Source organism: Branchiostoma belcheri, unplaced genomic scaffold (assembly GCF_001625305.1).
Source record: "Branchiostoma belcheri isolate BF01 breed outbred unplaced genomic scaffold, Haploidv18h27 scaffold6, whole genome shotgun sequence".
NCBI classification, from domain to species: Eukaryota; Metazoa; Chordata; class Leptocardii; order Amphioxiformes; family Branchiostomatidae; genus Branchiostoma; species Branchiostoma belcheri.
In genome coordinates, this window is record NW_017804242.1 from 903,293 (window position 1) to 920,592 (window position 17,300).

At 40.0% G+C, this 17,300-nt stretch overlaps 3 protein-coding genes across 3 annotated transcripts in view; 1 reads left to right on the top strand and 2 right to left on the bottom strand.

The window, feature by feature from the left end:
- LOC109482211 (centlein-like) overlaps positions 1 to 11,736 on the top strand; it is a 59,758-nt gene extending 48,022 nt beyond the window's left edge. Inside the window, exons 25-34 of the mRNA XM_019784903.1 lie at positions 656 to 901; positions 1,391 to 1,522; positions 1,879 to 2,049; positions 2,881 to 2,963; positions 3,406 to 3,574; positions 3,904 to 3,999; positions 4,406 to 4,591; positions 5,241 to 5,447; positions 11,283 to 11,357; positions 11,635 to 11,736. Of these exons, the coding sequence (XP_019640462.1) occupies positions 656 to 901; positions 1,391 to 1,522; positions 1,879 to 2,049; positions 2,881 to 2,963; positions 3,406 to 3,574; positions 3,904 to 3,999; positions 4,406 to 4,591; positions 5,241 to 5,447; positions 11,283 to 11,357; positions 11,635 to 11,736 (1,467 nt within the window). The remainder of the gene's footprint in view (positions 1 to 655; positions 902 to 1,390; positions 1,523 to 1,878; positions 2,050 to 2,880; positions 2,964 to 3,405; positions 3,575 to 3,903; positions 4,000 to 4,405; positions 4,592 to 5,240; positions 5,448 to 11,282; positions 11,358 to 11,634) is intronic.
- LOC109482394 (tripartite motif-containing protein 2-like) lies at positions 5,979 to 7,788 on the bottom strand. The gene has a single exon (XM_019785102.1). The coding sequence runs from the start codon at positions 7,786 to 7,788 to the stop codon at positions 6,763 to 6,765; it is 1,026 nt and encodes a 341-aa protein (XP_019640661.1). The 3' UTR covers positions 5,979 to 6,762.
- A 597-nt stretch (positions 11,737 to 12,333) lies between the features above and the next one.
- On the bottom strand, positions 12,334 to 15,367 carry LOC109482212. Its single transcript, XM_019784904.1, has 5 exons — positions 14,982 to 15,367; positions 14,280 to 14,735; positions 13,336 to 13,833; positions 13,012 to 13,113; positions 12,334 to 12,341 (listed from the first exon to the last, which is right to left on the bottom strand). Exons 1-5 carry the CDS (start codon positions 15,268 to 15,270, stop codon positions 12,334 to 12,336), a joined length of 1,353 nt encoding a protein of 450 aa, XP_019640463.1. The 5' UTR covers positions 15,271 to 15,367.
- Positions 15,368 to 17,300: the final 1,933 nt, after the last annotated feature.

Sequence of the window (17,300 nt, forward strand, 5' to 3'; positions counted from 1 at the left end):
CACATTGTAGTCCTTGTCGTTTGACCTGGCTTCCATTGTTGTATCCTGAACCATGGTTTATCCAGAACTTGCTCTTCTGGATAGTCCACATGTATCGAGAGCCGTTCCTGGGGCAAATCTACATGCTTGGATACACAGAGACTATCCAGAACTGTGCCTGTTCCTAATCCTAACCCATTCATGCATAGAGATAGGTAGGCATGGTTCTGGATACGATATCCATCCAGCCTAAAGTGTGTTTCTGTCCCTGGTGCTGAAACCTTGGCTGTTGTAGCACAGATGTCAAACTAGGTGATGTCACTCCCTTCTTTTCATGTGCACAGCCTTAAATTGACTCAGATGACAGAAGCAAGAGTAGTTTTTATAAATAGCTTCACCTGGTTGATAAACCTGTAGATCAGAGTTGCTTATGACCCTGTATTCTTTGCTAACATTTTGACAGCTGCTGCTACCTTCATCAGGGCATTACGAACTTTCTTGTTCTTTTCTGAGCTTGTATTAGGTACTTAAATAGTTGGTACGTCCACCAGTTATTTTATTTATTCTTTGCTTCAGGCCAGAGGCCCATAATAAAAACAGGGACAATACAAAAACAAGTACAAATACACAAATCACATACAGTCCACCACATTTTGTTCCTTTCTCGCACTTCAAGCTTGAAGACACCAACGAGGAAGAAGTGAAGGGTTCTGACGCTGAGTCCAGCAAGGGAAGTGAGGACCTGACTGCAGATGACAACAGCCTGACCAGCACGCTGACGGAACAGAGCGAGCTGACCGCGGAACAGCTGACGGCCGCGCGCACGAAGCAGAGGCCCGGGAAGAAGCCGGGGGGCAGGAGACACGTGCCCAGTCCTGCCGGCAGGGGCCTGAAGCAGAGGGTCACCAGCTTACAGCACCAGGTACTGTAGGTTCTTTTTTTTATTTCCGCACGGACTTGATTATGCACTAGAATGAGAAAGGAGTTTTTTTGCGGTGTTACAAGTTATGAGTTCAGCAGTTGGAACAGTTCAATGTAATAATATTTGAAATGCATAATTATATGTGGTAACATGACTTCTGCAGGGACTAGGAAGGTAAAAGAAAAGGAAACTTTTGCAGTGTTTGAAGTTCACAGTTGAAGCAATAATATTCTGTGTATATGTAGTGCACTGGCAATACGAAACACATTTTCAGAGTGATGTCTACATGTAGTATTAAGAACCTTATGAAAGTCACTGTACTTTTCTGGTGTCAATAAAGTTCTTTATATATTCACAGTGATATACTTTTGCATCAGAGATGTCACTGCAAAAACTACGAAATTCAATGTTAAACCAACATTTCAAGATTAGAGTAGTTACCGGAGCTCATGCATAACATATAAATTTTTTCCTGACCTGCTACACCAGGTTGCCACTCTGAAGGCTGCGAAGGAGAAGACAGCCAAGGCACTGTCCAAGCAGACGGAGGCTAATGAACAGCTGCAGTCTGACCTTGGGCTGGCCAACCAGAGGCTCAAGGTCACAAGGCAGACAGTGCAGGTGGGTGGCCATGGGGCACATTCCTTCTTTCATGTTCATCTGTGAATTATCATTTAAAGATTCCATGAAGATGTTTTAGCTGTGTAACCACTATAACTGCCCTTTAGCGTAACACACAGGCACACGGTGCAGCAGCGGTTGGCTATATTACGCTGGATGACCGGTTACACCTAACCTTTGTACATCTAGCTGCAAGCGTTTCTTGAACCTATCTAGTTAAGATGCCCCTTCACAAGTTCCACTCTACAATAAGTACTTGGGGGAAAACGGCATGAACAACTCAATCATGGATACAACTTCTTCAGGTTGTAAAAAGTATAGAATAAAGAAAAAGTAATCTGATTCCTGTTGTACAGAAGTTGACGACAGAGCTGGAGGCGTGTCAGACAGAGAAGGCCAGCCTGGAGAAGCAGCTGGCAGAGTTGGGCGACGCCTCCATCACCTCAGCCGGGAGTCACACCGCCAAGTCTCACACTCAGGCAGACTGGAAACACCTGGAGAACAGGGTCAGGACTACTGCTAATGAGGTAACAATATTTTGGATTCATCATCATCATCATGCCTCCAGATTAAGAATCCAGTGAGGTACACTTGATAAAGTTACTCCAGTATGTCCTATCCCTCATAGCAGACACTAGTGCAGTCCCTGCGAGACCAGTGTCTCTCTAACATGGACAAAAGTGTAGTATAAGGACGTCCTACTCTACGTCTTCCAGTTGGAAGCCACTGTACTGTACTAGTCTACCAGCTGGTTCATTACTGCGAACAACATGCCCTGCCAGGGCAAGTCTATGTCGTTGGACTACAGACAAAATGGGCAGGAGAGAGCCATAGATTTGTTTGTTAGATTAATAGGCAGGTTAAAAAATTTAATCAGGGTAACTCCCAATCTCAGATCATTTAGCTCCCAACCATAGTCAGGAGAACGTTGAAAAGCTCAATTTCAATTCAATTTCAATTTATTTATTTAACCAGTAATTACAACTCAGGCCAATTTGGCCTGCTTTTCAGGTAATCCTGGATACACATAAAAATACACACAACAAATACACAGTACATAAACTATTACTAATTACAACATCCTAAACATCAAGAGTGTCAAATCCTGCACCTAATGTTCTGTATAAAAGTCCTAAGAAGTCCTGCTCCTAATGATCTGTATTAAAAGTCCTAAGAAGTCCTGCTCCTAATGATCTGTATTAAAAGTCCTGAGAAGTCCTGCTTCTAATGTTCTGTTTAAAAGTCCTGAGACTAAGGAGCTGTCGTTGCTGTAACGTTGAAAAGCTACAGCTGCTACATTTGACAGGGGCTCCTCAAAAGAGAAACAGACTTTAACCTTCTGTGTGACTGTCGTTCAGGTGTCCAGGCAGTCAGATGTCATCAAAGCCCTGAGATCAGAAAATGAAGACCAGGCTGTACAGCTCAGGACATACCAGGAAAGGTATGGTAGACAAGACTCTACATGTCCAGTTGACATGTCCCGAGCATGGTAGTGAAGACCAGTACTAGGGTCTTTAAAAAATGCAGCATTCTGTAAATCATTTAATATTGCTATAGTTAAGAATGTTACTGTAATTTTGTAGTTTTTGCCGTGATCTCTCCTCACCACCATGAAATCATTATATGCAGAACACTTTACTTCACCACATTGCGTATGGCCTCCTTTCCGTTGAAATTAAGCCATTGGGGAAAATAGATACAAAATTAAATGTACCATCAGATTTTGTCTGCTGCTTTTTTAATTTGAACCAGATTTTTTCAGGATCTGAAATACAATCAGCAGTACATGTATAACCAACGGTACATAATTTAGGATGAGACACGTTTTGTTGTCCCCTGTGCATGTAAGTTTGAAAATAAAAATACCCCCCACTCCTGCCCAGATGTGGTCGGCTGGAGCGAGACGTGACAATGAAGAGGACACTGATCGAGGACATGAAGCTGAAGGTGAAGATGGCTCAGGAGAACGCCCAGACAGACAGCAGCGCTGTGGGGAAGCTCGAGGAGAGGATCAAGGCACTGACGCTGGACAACGAGCAGAAGAAAACACAGGTGGGGGAACCTTAGAGCCAATAGCAAATGTCTTTTATCAGTTGGATATCAAAGCTCTATTCACAACCACTAGCACCTAGCTTCAGTGAACCAGTTATAATTATTCTGATGCCTGATGAGTATGTCAGATGGTCATCAAAACAATAGCTCTTGTGGTTGTGAAATAAAGAACTTTGCTATTCAATCATTCACCAACCTGATGAAACTTTTCACAGATCTTTCCATCAAGTTGTGACACCTTCTAAGCAAACAAAACACTAAGCTGCTTTTAGTTTAGTCAGTTAATTGATGCAAAGAAATGCCTGTAAGAACCCTGATGTTTGTTTCAGTTGGGTTCCCTGAAGAGGAGGATATCAGCAGTGACAAAGGATAAGTTTCACTATGAGCAGTTGTACTTCCAGACACAGCAGGATCTGGAAAAGAAGGTAAAGATATAGTCACACACTTGTCAATGCAATTACAGAAAATGAAGTTGTTCCATAGTCTCACTGCAGTGAAACTTTTGATGTGTTTTAGCATGTTGACACTTTGTTCCCGTCTTTTTTTAAAATCTAATATTCAACGTCGCACAAATATGATTTTAAAGTCGATTTAATATTCACCAGCAATTTAAAGCAAAAGGGCACTCTCTAAATAAACAATGATTTACGACTTTCAAAAACATAAATAAGAAGACCACAGGGCAAAGCCAGTCCTGACAGGCTGAATAAAAGTTGGAAATGGGGACTATACACCTCCAGATGTCTTACCAAGGGACGAGTACAGTGTGCAAGATGTCAGTTAGCTTGAGGAATGAATCCCCTGTACTTTATACTTTTCTCCCCCCGTCAGACCAAACAGCTACAGGAGACACAGACGAGGCGTCATGAGGCTGAGACGGTGGCGTCGGAGCTGGAGTCAGCCGCAGCCCACCAGCTGCAGGGTCTGGCCACCAAGAGTGAGCTCGCCATCGAAGCAGTGGAGACAAAACTCAACAGGAGCCAGACCAGGGTCGGGGAACTCAACACTTTTGTGAAGGTCAGGCCTGGTGTTTGTTGCTATGATTGTAAATTTGTTGAAAGACATGTTTTTATGATGTAACCGTTACAGTAAAGGTAATTACATTTTTAGTGCCATCCAAGGGTTGGGTTTGTGGAAAGACATAATAAATATAATTTGCGAATCTGTGGATGGATCTGGATGATATTTGTTTCATTGATACGAACTGTAGGTGTCAGCAAAATAAAGGACAAGATTGATCACAGGCCCCCTAGCCCAAATCATGGTACTGCAGTCACACAATTGACATACATGTATAATTAAGTCCTACCTTGCATGCTTGGGGCAGAAGTTTTATAAATTTGCTGCCATGATAGGAACTTCACAAAAAAGGTCATGTGATGAAACATAGACAAACTTTTGCGGTGAGAACTATTATCCCAATCGTAACCGATTGTGTATAAATAAAATTCCAATATATGTTCTACCAACCTGATAAGATTATTTTCATGAGACTTCCCTTGCTGTCTCCCTGTTTATGCCCTGTCAGCAGAGCAATAAAACATACAATTAGTTACTCACTTCCATTATTATTCTCTTAAGAATGTCCTAAAATCTGGAGTTTGTAAAATGATGGATAACCTCATGAGAAACACTGACAAACTTCCCTTGCTGTCTCCCTCCTCAGGCCCTGTCAGCAGAGCTGCTGCACCAGCTGCAGTCCACCCGGCGCCAGCTGCTCAGGCAGGAGGAGGACAGCAGGAGAACGAGGGAGCGAGAGAGAGGGCAGAAGGACGAGTCCCTGACCAAGGCCCAGTCCCTGGCCTGCTCCATCCTCAACATCAGCGAGGCTGACCTGGACGACATCATGAACCCGGAGGAGGAGACAGGAACGGTGGGGAGCTACAGTAACTTTTATTTGCTTACTTATTTATTCGTTATGCTAAGATGCAGCCATTTCTGCACAGCTGGCACGTGGCTACTGCACGTGGGATCTACTTAGTGTTCAACATTTCTAGATGTTTTAATATAAATTATCTCAATATATATGTTCAGAGTTCAAATCTGATATTTTCTTGAGTTCAAATCTGATATTTTCTTGAAATATGAAGTCTAGACCTTTTTTTCTAAATTTCTTGCTTTATTGGGAGTTTCATACTGATTGTACAGAAAAGGTCATGGTTGGCATGATCTATAATTCATTTATTTCTTTGAAGCACAAGTGTACAAGTGGAAGGAGGGCAAGACAGGTGTATTAATACCTTAGTTTCCAAGTTTCCCCTCCAAGACACTACAACAATATCAATATGCATTATACATTGTATATATATCTATGATATGCATTATATATATATAGTATTACATTATATACTTTAAAAAGAAGTCATTCTGTAAACATTCTGTATGACATGTGGTAGGGATCAGAGGGCCTTATCCTGATATCCAGTATTAACATAGTAGTCCCATTTGCAAGTACTAAAGTTCATGATTATGTCTGCCTGCTGGTACTGACCTTCTGAACTCTGGGAGACTATTTGTCAATATAATATGCAGGCAAATATTGACTTGTACAATGTACAGTATTTGTAATTGCCTGGCAGTGCGAAAAAGATAAAAGTACAGTGTGCCTCAAATAAAATAAGTCATACACCTACATGTATCTACAATGTACCATGATTGTCAAACACTATATTCTCAATGACATGTTATTACTGATTGAGTTGCCAAATGAACAGGAGTTATTGGCTATTTTGCAACTTTATCATTTAAAGAAAACAGCTAAAAGCCTCAGCCTTTTGTCAGCTATATCACAAAAACACAAATAATGCATCGATCTTCATAACTTAACTTCTCACAAATTTTTTTTTTCAGAACACAGTCCTAGTTATGACGTGAACTACTGACAAAGAGATTTGACAACCATTCTGATATGTTAAGGCTTGCTTGTATCCAATTATCTCTTACCTTGCACTCAAGACAAAAAAGTCATACAATGTAAGCTATCAGAATATAATATTTCTACTTGACAATTATACTCTCTACAAAGGTGGAATCCATGGTATAGGTACAAATAACATATATATCTCTTTTATATTCACTTAAGTTTAAGTTTCACTTTCAAATCTTTGGGCGATCATGTTTCACTATTAAGTATATATTAAGAAATAACCACATTTCACAATCGCTGATTTAAGAACCAGTTGAACGCTTCAATGTCTGAAGGTATGGAAGGTTTCCCTCGCGGTTTGCGCTTTTTGTCTGATACTAGACCGAAGCTCAGTAGCAGACCACCACCTAGTGGTCTCTCTTATGGTGAAGACTTCCGTCACCAGCTCTCCGTTTGCCAGATGCTTCTTCTTGATCTCGTGTGGACGACAGAGAGTGGCCGTAACTTCTAACGGAGCTGGGAGTGGGTCCACTTTAGTTTGTTTTAGTTTATCCCGAAGGTTGTCTTTTTCATCAAGAAACTTGATCGGATCTGTTTTGGTCTGCTCGACTTCTTCCATGATGTCTGTCAAGTCTTTTACTTGTTGTTGCACGGCGTCTTTTTTGGCATTGAAGTCCCTCATGTTGTCTGCATAACTTTGCTGCATGTCTTTTAGAAGCCTGTCCTTGTCTTCAGTGAGTAGCCTCACCCTTTCTGCATACGAGTCCTTAATGTTCTTCTCACTTTCATTCTTGCCATCAGTGATCAGGTTCTCAAGATCTTGAATTTCTTTCAGGTACTTGTTTTGATCTTCAACCTGTTTCTTCTTCTCTTCAAGCAATGGAGTGATGAGCTTCTTCATTTGCTCATTGGCTTCAGTTTTTACTTGAACAACATAATGATTATGACCAACGTGAGACTCTTCAAAACACTGCATACAGATAGGTAGGCCACCGCACTTTGAACTCTTACAGATGAATTGAAGCTCCTTGGAAGGGTGGTACTCACAGTTCTGTGTGGCATCTTGCTCCTGGTCAGCTGGTTTCTTAGAGAATTTCTCACACAGCTCTGCAATAAGGTGGTTATCAGGGAGGCCTGCAACACCATCTGTTGGTAAGGGCACATCAAGGCGGCAGATAGGACAAGAAAGGCCTCCACGAGTAGACATCCATTTTGTTAGACACTCCTTGCAGAAAGAATGAAGGCAGGGCAGTGCTTTGGGGTGCCGTAAAGTTTCCTCACAGATCCCACAGCACAGGTTTTCTTCCAGAATCTTCTGTTTAAAGCTCTTTTCTGGTGCTGACGCCATTTCTGGTGCTGACGCCATTTCTGGTGCTGACGCCATTTCTGGTGCTGACGCCATTTCTGGTGCTGACGCCATTTTGCTTTCTTCTTTACCTGCTGATGGCAAAGATGGTGAAAATTTGTTATTAAGTCATGATTGACCAACAAATATGACTGCAAGGTGATAAAGACGTAAACAGTAGAGATTGGATTGGATATTCTTTCTCTAGAGTTTATGATCTGGTTCTTAAAGCTTTTAGAATTATAAGTGGGTATCTATTATTAATAGTTATTTAATTTATAGAAATTGCAACAGGCAAAACACAGGACACCCAGGCAGCTATGCTGATCTTGTGTTCCCTAACATACATTTATAATGTTAAGTTAAACAATAGCTGCCTGTGTCCCATTGCCCATGTATGGTATTGTCACAATCCAAATAAATGAAGGTTAAATTAAGTATTCAGCCCTCCACTTGAATTAGGTGTGCTTTCCAATCCACATAGATACATTTCACATTTACCTGACTTCACTTGGCAAAGTGTGGCGCTTCTTGAAGCTTTGTCCAAAGCTTGCTTGTGTGGGACTTGTTCTTTAGCCTCTTTTATGGCCAGTTTGTTTTCCAGTTTTGTCTTTTGTTCAAGGAGGTCATTGATAGTGACTTTCATACTTTCATTGGCTTCTGTTAATTTTTTTATTTCCTTTTTGTCCTCCATCAGTACTTTCTGTGCAGTTTCCTGCTTCTCTTTAAGCCGGGTGTATTCTCTTTGCACATGTTGCGCCATGTGTACTTGTTCCTCCAACCTGCGCTTAGCCATCTCATGTTGTGACTCCAAACTTTTCAGTTGCCCTTTCACCATTTTATAGCTAAGAGCCAGCTTCTTGGTGTCGTGGTTAGTGACCCAGTCTGTGAAGTTTGTGTCCTCCTCTGGGATGTCAGTGGCGAGGTCCAAAGCATCCAGGAACGTATGAATGATGCTACTCTGTTTGAAGGTCTTCAGAGGTGCCAGGCTATCCACAGATGTGGCGCGCTTTATTCCTAGATGGAAAATGAAATATGAACCATTAGTATTGAAGGCAGAATTTAAAACAGAATACTGTCATCCAATGTTACAGTAACTGTTATTCGACATACATACATGTAGTACACACACACATACATGTACTGTACATATGCATACCACTGAAGTATGAGAAAAATGCAAGGTGAACCATTTTTACCTTCGCCAAGAAGGTTATGTTTTCGTTGGCGTTCGTGTGTCTGTGTGTGTGTGTGTGTGTGTGAGCACGATAACTCAAGAAGGCTAAGATGGATTGTTTTGATACTTGGTAGGTGGGTAGGTCTTCATGAGACGTGGAACTGATTAGATTTTGGGCCCCCTAGCGGCTTGTTATGGTACTGCAGCTGAACTTCCGGTTTTGATATCTCGTGATCTAGACATGCTAGGGTGACGAAATTTGGATGGAAGGTAGCTCTTGTGCTGGGGAACAAGTGACGTGAGTTTGGGCCCCCTAGCAGCTTGCTCTGGAACTACAGGGACATTAGTTGAAAAATGTTTAAAGGCGGATAACTCAAGAATCGACTGATGGATCGTCGTGATTTTTAGCATGTAGGTAGCTGAAGCGATGCTTGACATAATGATATTACAATTATGCAAATATTAATGTAATTTGCATAATTAATGAGGAAATTCTATAAATCAGCTGCATTCCATGATAGGACGATTCAAGCTTGTGACATGTAATTCAGAACGGCAGAAATACAGGCAGGTATTGATTATGCAAATGAAGACTTAATTTGCATAATTAACAAGAAAATGTTATAATTACATAGTGGTAATGTCTGGAATTTCATACTTGGGATATTTGAAACTTATGTGAAGGTGAACATAATTTTAATTATAATAATTTATGAGAACATGCTATAATGGCATGCATTGATAAGATAAGACTTCTTGTGTAGAATATGATCAACAGATACAATTGATGCAATATAGGATCCTATTTGCACAATCAGGGGGATTCATCTATAATTTCTTAGTCATAAAGGCTAACATCATTTGGCGAAGGTATGAGATCGTGGAACTCTAGTTATATTTCAGTCCATACCATGGTATGGATGAAATATATTGTGTTCTCTCATGTTTCTTCTTCTCCTCCTTCTCCTTCTCCTGCCAAACAGTTAAACGGATTCAACTCCGCCATCATTCAGCCAAATGACTTGAAATTTGGCATGGAGGTAGAGTGGGCCTAATACCCCCTAGGTTCGTTTGTTTTTTTTTTTCATTTTTTTGATACATGCCTTTGAAGAAGGTTTTTTTGGGCATTTTTCGACAAAAAATGAATTTTTGGATCCTGAGCCCTGGTATTACGACCAAATGATCTGAAATTCGGTATAAGGGTACCTTGAATGTGTGTCTACAGAATAGCAGTCACATATTTGGCATACACCACTTGCAAATGACTCATTTAGGGGACTTTAATGGCTATTTCAGGCCAAAAAGGGCCAAAAGTGCTGTACCCGTTCCACGTTCTATCTAAAGAATGGCCGGTTCCATCCATGGAACACGTGTTCCATTGCGGGTTACCTGAGGTCAAATTGCACGTAAGTCGTGTACATTGTATAATGACCCACACATTCAATTTTATGTGCCTAAGACCTTCAAAATGTATCTTTATCTTTATTCTTTATTTCAGGCGCAAATTGGCCCATAGTAGACAATTAAAATAACAAGGTGCACACATAGTAAAAACGGTAGGGATCGGTACATATACAAACGAGAAGGGCCTTACCGGTAGACTAGGCCGATATAGTGATCCCAGTAGTGACTGGTGGATGATAAGTCTGAGTGGATTGCGAGTTTTATGATTCTGTTATTACTGTTGAGGAGCCGATTGGTGAAAGAGTGTGTTAGTTTACGTCTGCGAGCATCGAAGGTATCGACACCCTCAGTCACAAACATTCGACTGGCGCTCTCGAATTTTCCATATGAAAACAATATTCTAAAGGCGTTGTTATAAGCCGTTCGGAGTTTGCGAAAATCAGTGTTTGCGAAAATCAGTGTTAGTATTTGCATACCTGTAATAAGATTAGTAAAGCTTTCGAGATTCAAAGTGCTTGTTCTTGCATCTTTGTTCTCAATCACATAGCTACTATTTATTTCATTTAGTTGAGAACCTTTGCCAGTTTTGCACTGGGGTAAGTTTGGAATAGTCCACTTTTTCGTGGGAGGGAGATGGACTGAAATATACTGTATTTGCTCCCAAGCAAATGTCGGCCTTTCTAGTTAAACTTTGTTTCCATAGCCACTATACTCAGCTACCAAATATTATTTAGATTCATCCACAGCTTCTTGAGTCATGCTGTTGAAATACATACAGATTCAATCCACAGCCACAGTCCACCATGGCTCAACCGAAAACCTTCTTTGTGAATGTAACAATGTTAATAATTATATACCTGGATGTCTAACCTTCATCAGCATACAATGTAATATACCAAATCTGTTCCCTCTCCAGGGAGTTGATGTGAAGGCTGAGAAGAAGAAAGACCAGCAGTGGAACAAGAAGCTGGAGAAAGTGCTTAATTCCAAGGTACATGTATATAAAAATCTCAACATCTACATCATTCTATACAAACTAATTTTTTTATCACAGAAACTAGACACTGCTGCGAGACATCACCTTTTAATATGACCCTTAACTCGTTACACATTCAGGACATTCCCATGAATTTGCTCCCAACCACCAGCGGCTTTGATGATTTTCCTATTTAGAAATGGATGATTTAGTTACTTTGTTTCTATGATTGTGAATATCTACAGCTGATGTGTACAAGGCATTTTGTTTAGTCTGTTTGATGCCCCCACAGGTACCCTTTGCCACAGCGTTGTTAGAGCTGGTTGTGGAGAAGATGGAGGAGAGAGTAGACCTGCTGGAGAGACTGTACAAGACACAGGGCAGGGGGGACTGATGTATGTTGTCTGAATAAGCTGTTCACAGTTTGAAGCAGTACACATGTATATGTATGACCGTGACGCATCAAAGTTGAAAGCCTCTGAGATATAAACAGGCGTGAACAAGTGCATGTATCATACATAATATAGGCAAGAACTGCTTATGAGGCCCTTCATCTTTCAACTTGCATAATTATGCATGGTTCAAACTGTAGGAAGTCAGCAAGGAAGTCTGGAATTTACATACATGTATTATATATTATACATTGTATGAGTCTACTTTTACATTGTAAATAGATATAATAATGGCCAACTTGTAGAATCTCTCAAATCTGTAAAAAGATAAATCAAGAATTCCCATTTGTAACACAATCATAATATACTGTAGATCTAGAGTTATGTTAAAGCTCTATTGTTGTCTCCATACAGTTCTTTCTTCTTGGAGTAGTGTACATGTACATGTACTATGATGTAGTTATAATGAAAATGACAATGGATCAAAGCTGATTAGATTTGAGTGCCATCCGATGATGATAGTAAACACTAACTGCTTAGTTACCGTGATTTGCCAATGCAAGCTTAGGTGCAATACCTCAATGGATTGACTTTACTAGTCAGTAGACTGGTTTTAGATAGTTAAACATTGTTGTACAATGTATCATGTACAATGTATATAGAGATGGGAGCATCTGTACATAGAAGTGATTTGAATGTTGTTGTTTTTTTGTTTGTTTGTTTTTTAGTCACACTCAGTGGACCTGTCATACAGTGTTTGTATGATGTGATCACTTTTTAATGTCATTTGTACAAAATACAGTTTTCTCTTCCACATATACCTCCATTGATTTTGATACCATGTTGTCTTCAATGACAGAAATCCAATAGTGGCACAGTTTGGATGCTCAGGGAACACATCTCCTTTCTCTTCAACTACAGTTACAAGTAATGACTACAAGAGAAATCTCAACTGAAACAAGAGTTCTATGATCTCATACCTTCACCAAATGATGTTAACCTTTTAAGGATAGGTTTTCTCATTGATTACAAAATGTATGAATTTCAAAGTAAGTTCCTTATTTGCATAAATCTTATTCAGTAGCAATCAAACAGCACAAGTTGTCCAATAATAAAAAGTCTTAACAAAGAAGGATATTGTTATTTCTTTCATCTCTTACTACACCAATTTAATTTGTTGGTTCTCGGATTTTTCCAGAAAAAATATGAAGCAACAGGGCAAAAACATGTTCTACAGAATCTCTTCATGCAAAGCCTAGCAATCAATGGACATGTACCTTTCTCAGCCTTTGCAGGTAACTGCAGAAAAGTTGCAGCCATCACAGAAGATGCAGGAGTTGTCGATGAACTCTGAAACTCCTTGACTGTCTCCGTCTCATCTGTAATCATGAAAACGGTATTATGATGTAGAAATATTATATACTTTATGATTTTTTTCTTACTCTCTAGCTAACTCCAAATATGATAAAAGTTAGGCAAAACTATTCCTAACAATTGAAATAGTAATTTTCTACATCTTGTTAATGCCTTTATATTCAATTGGCATGCAAATTTTAAAAAGAGATAAATAGATACAGGAAGAATACTACACTAAAGCCCACCTGTTGCATCAAAGTAGTGTTTCCACTGCCAGTATTGCTCCTCCAGCATGATGACCCGTATGAACAAGTCTTTGCCAACAACTGTGCGCATCTCATCAGTGATGAGATATTGGGAAAAGTCTTTACTGAGCTGTCCAGATCTATATTTTCTCCAAAATCTGTCCAGGGCTATTCGGCTGTTTGGGATCAGGTGAATGATGACACAGCCCCTCTCAATCTTAATGAACTTCATGCCAGACTCACGATAGTTTAGTATCGTGCTTTCTGTTAACTCTGCAATCTTTGCTTTGGGCATGAGTTCTTCTCGGGAGGCCTTTATTATAAACTCAAACACGCTCTCATTCAACGTTTTGAGATATTCTAACTCCTCCTTTTTGAGTTTATCCTGCATCTGTTGTTCATCATTGAACCCTGTTGTGCAGGTGTCTTGGTCTTCATTGGAGGAGCTGGAATCACTCATAGATGGAGAAGTCGTCAGGTGAAGAAGTCCTTGGATAGCTACAAGGAAATGGAGACATGCATCTTGGTCAAATCTTCTTTCAAAAAGACACCAAACTGATTAATACAGAACAAAAATAGTGTAATTCATTATTTTTTCATGGTACTGTCATGTTATGTTCACTGTTTTCACTGTCAATTCTGTACCGTGAAGTTATCATTACAGTTAACAAATAATTCCTGGACTTTCTTTTTCCTGCACCTGTTACCACGGTGAATATATAGTTCCATGAATATGTCCATTTTTCTCAGACCGTGAACTTTTGCTACCGTAAACAGTAATTACAGTGAATTACAGTACTCGTTTTACTAAAACATGGTACATGCATGTACAGTCATGTAAACTCTCGTTACATCACATTCTTTCCAGCTATCTGGGTTTCATGTCAATTTCACATATTTGAATAAAGAATAATTTTGCTACTATTCTAAGGAGTGATTCATACCTTCAGGTGGGATACCTTTGAGTCGCCTCACTATCTCAGCAGCGATGTTTGGCAGCTCATCAGTTACTTTGCCCCTCTGCACACATCTTGCACTCAGCTGTTTCAATGTGGGAGAGTACTTCCCCACTAGCTCACTGAATGCCTTGAAGTTGTCACTGTTGTCATCAACCCAAATAGGGAATATGCGCTTATTGTTTTTCAAGCATGTCTCAAACTCCAGCTTAGGCCAGTAGTGCTTGTTGAGCAACGACGTGCTGACAACAATGACAGCAAGTTCCAAACTTTGGCTTGATAACGTTGAAATTATTCTCTCTCGGATGACCTCACCTGGCTCGATGGAAATTTCATCGAAAAAAATGATTTTCTCAGCCACCCCTTGCTGCTGCATGTTGGTAACCAATGGGCGAACAAATGGTTCTTTGTCTTCTCCTGCGTGGATGATGAAAACATGTGATTCTGGAAAAAGAAGAGAATACACAAGGGGTTTAACACAAAATTGTGTAGCCGTTGTAGATTCTAACAGAATAGCATGCAAACATCGTATTCAATTGTCCAAGGGACACGTACTGGGCATGAATTTGGAGTCAAACTCTATAGTATGTGATCATAGTTACATTGCCTTACAAGCACAATAAATATGTGTAAATGTGCAAACATAAACATAAAATCTAGTCTCTAAATCATGTACAATCATACTGATACCTTTGGATGTCCCCTCTTGGCCATCATCTTTTAGGATCCTTGCCAGATGCGGGTAGCGATGTTTTAGTGCATCTTTAAACACCACAAATGCTTTTGGTCCTCTGTTAGGTAGAATGTCCAATAAGGCCTTGGCTTGGTCTTCTCGTGTCTGCTCAATCTCTATGTCATCAAGATCAGTACCATTTAAGATTCTGCTGTCTACAAGGCGCCGACGGATGTCCCTAAACCTCAGGTCACTTGTTATCTCCAGTCGTTTAGCCAGAAGTAGGTCCCGGTGTTTTTTTTCCATGGTTGACTTAATATCGTATGAACAATGCAGTGTCTATCATCTGTTAACATCCAGCATTCTACTTGGCTCACCCTTTCTTCATTGATGTAGCACTGTGTTACCTTCTGTGGGACAAAAAGACATCAGTTCTGTTTGTTAGCCAGTTTCTTGCAAATCTGATTTCCATCTCAATTGTCTCGACAGCAAAACAAATTATGTGATAACAGGTACATTTCATGTATTACATACCCATAAAAGAACCAAATACAAAGGCCCCAATTCAAGTAGCTACAGCATATTTCAGCTGATTTCCCTCCCCATGTAAACACATTGTCAACATTTTCACAAAAAGGTGTTCTCGTACCCCGTATTGTACTAGTTTTTACAGATGGGTGTCTGCATAAACTTCACAACTGCCATATGCCACAGTACTTTTCAAAGTTCTTATTATTCCCCCAATAGTACTTATCACAGGCAGTTCTTTCCATACAGCACAACTACTAGAGGGGGGGGGGCATAATCTTCCTACGTGTAGCATTGCAGCCATGATTCGACTGTACATTGTACAGTTTATGACTTTGTATATAATTAAACTGCAATCAATACTTTGCTTATACGTCATCAGTACAGATAAACAGGAAAACACAAATCCTAAACTTTCTATCAAAGAATCATTGCCAAGAGGCCACTTCAAAAAGAGAATCAGGCAGGATCAAGTATACTTTACAGGGCTGGAAACACCTGGATTGGAGCTGAGCTTTTATTTACATTGTACCTGCACTGGTCCATGTACTGGGTTTATACCCACATACTGAGTTTATATAGAAATGTATGTGTACATGTATGTGGATACTACCTTGACTATGAAGTAAAATTAAAAAGAACTAGAAAGGCCAATATTTGCTTTGGAGCAAATACAGCGATGGGTTCACCACATTTTACGACATGGCAGGGAAAGAATGGGAAACACAAGGGAAAACAATGATTTACATTGATATAACTATAATATGAAGTAAAATACAACTAAAACAACAGTTGGATAGCTATTCCCTACTTTATTGGTTAGGATTTTTAATTGCATAATGCAAACTGTTGATTTTCAAAATAAAAAAAAAAGTCCATGCCCGGCATTCCAATGCTGGAGCAGGAAAGCTTGAAATACCTACCAAAACACTTGAATACAGACATACTGTCAGTATGGAAATGCTTCTGTGCAGGTGTTAATCAAGTTAAATCCCAACAGCCAATCAGCAAGAAGTATAGAGGAAAGCTGCATGCCTATTGGTTGATGCCCTGCATTCCATTGTGATGACTCATGCCCAAACGTGGTAAACAAGGCACACTAACACAGTAATACATTAGCTATAACACAGCCAAAAAACTCAAATAAAACCATTCTAAAAGCCTGTATCACAATAATTTAAAAAACGCCTAGGGGTATTTGCCCACTGTACCTCCATACCAAATTTCAGGACCTTGGGCCCTAAAATGAAGAAGTTGAATCCATTTAAAAAATGGCAGGAGGAGAAGGAGAAGAAGAAACATCAGAAAAAGCAATATGGTTTCACCACACCACTTCGTGGTGTGGTGAACCCATAAATATCAGCAATGGTTTCTGAACGGTTTTGAGTATGATCCATACTTTCTGAAGTCTGAGTGGGGCAGGTAAAATTTTCCTCACGCAGGTAATTTTCAATGTTAGGTGTGAAGGCATGCAGAAAAAAAGGATTTTGAGCCTTATCCTAGGACTGATCTTAGGACTGAAACCTGCAATTGATAAACTGCTAGTAAAACATGACATACCTGGATGTCTCCTGGACACCAATGCCTGTCTACAAACACCTGCAGGTTGTAGTTCTATCTGTAACACTATTTCTTCATTCAGACTTCCTTGACTGGGGCTGTGAACTTTGCCCAGGATAATATAACGTTAGGGTCAATGTACAGCTTGTTGTTTGCTTCTGGCTTTTGTTTGCCATTTTAGGCCACAACCAAATGCACCTATCCAGCAAAGATATTTTCAGACGTAGTTGGAATCAAGACCACTCACA

Bases quoted from the DNA above. Each gene is read 5' to 3' on its own strand.
- LOC109482394 (XM_019785102.1), bottom strand. From the start codon at position 7,788: ATGGCGTCAGCACCAGAAAAGAGCTTTAAACAGAAGATTCTGGAAGAA.
- LOC109482212 (XM_019784904.1), bottom strand. From the start codon at position 15,270: ATGGAAAAAAAACACCGGGACCTACTTCTGGCTAAACGACTGGAGATA. The intron at 14,736-14,981 runs GTATCAGTATGA...TTCTTTTTCCAG, and splicing joins CCAAGAGGGGACATCCAAAG to AATCACATGTTTTCATCATC. The intron at 13,114-13,335 runs GTGGGCTTTAGT...TCATGATTACAG, and splicing joins ACACTACTTTGATGCAACAG to ATGAGACGGAGACAGTCAAG.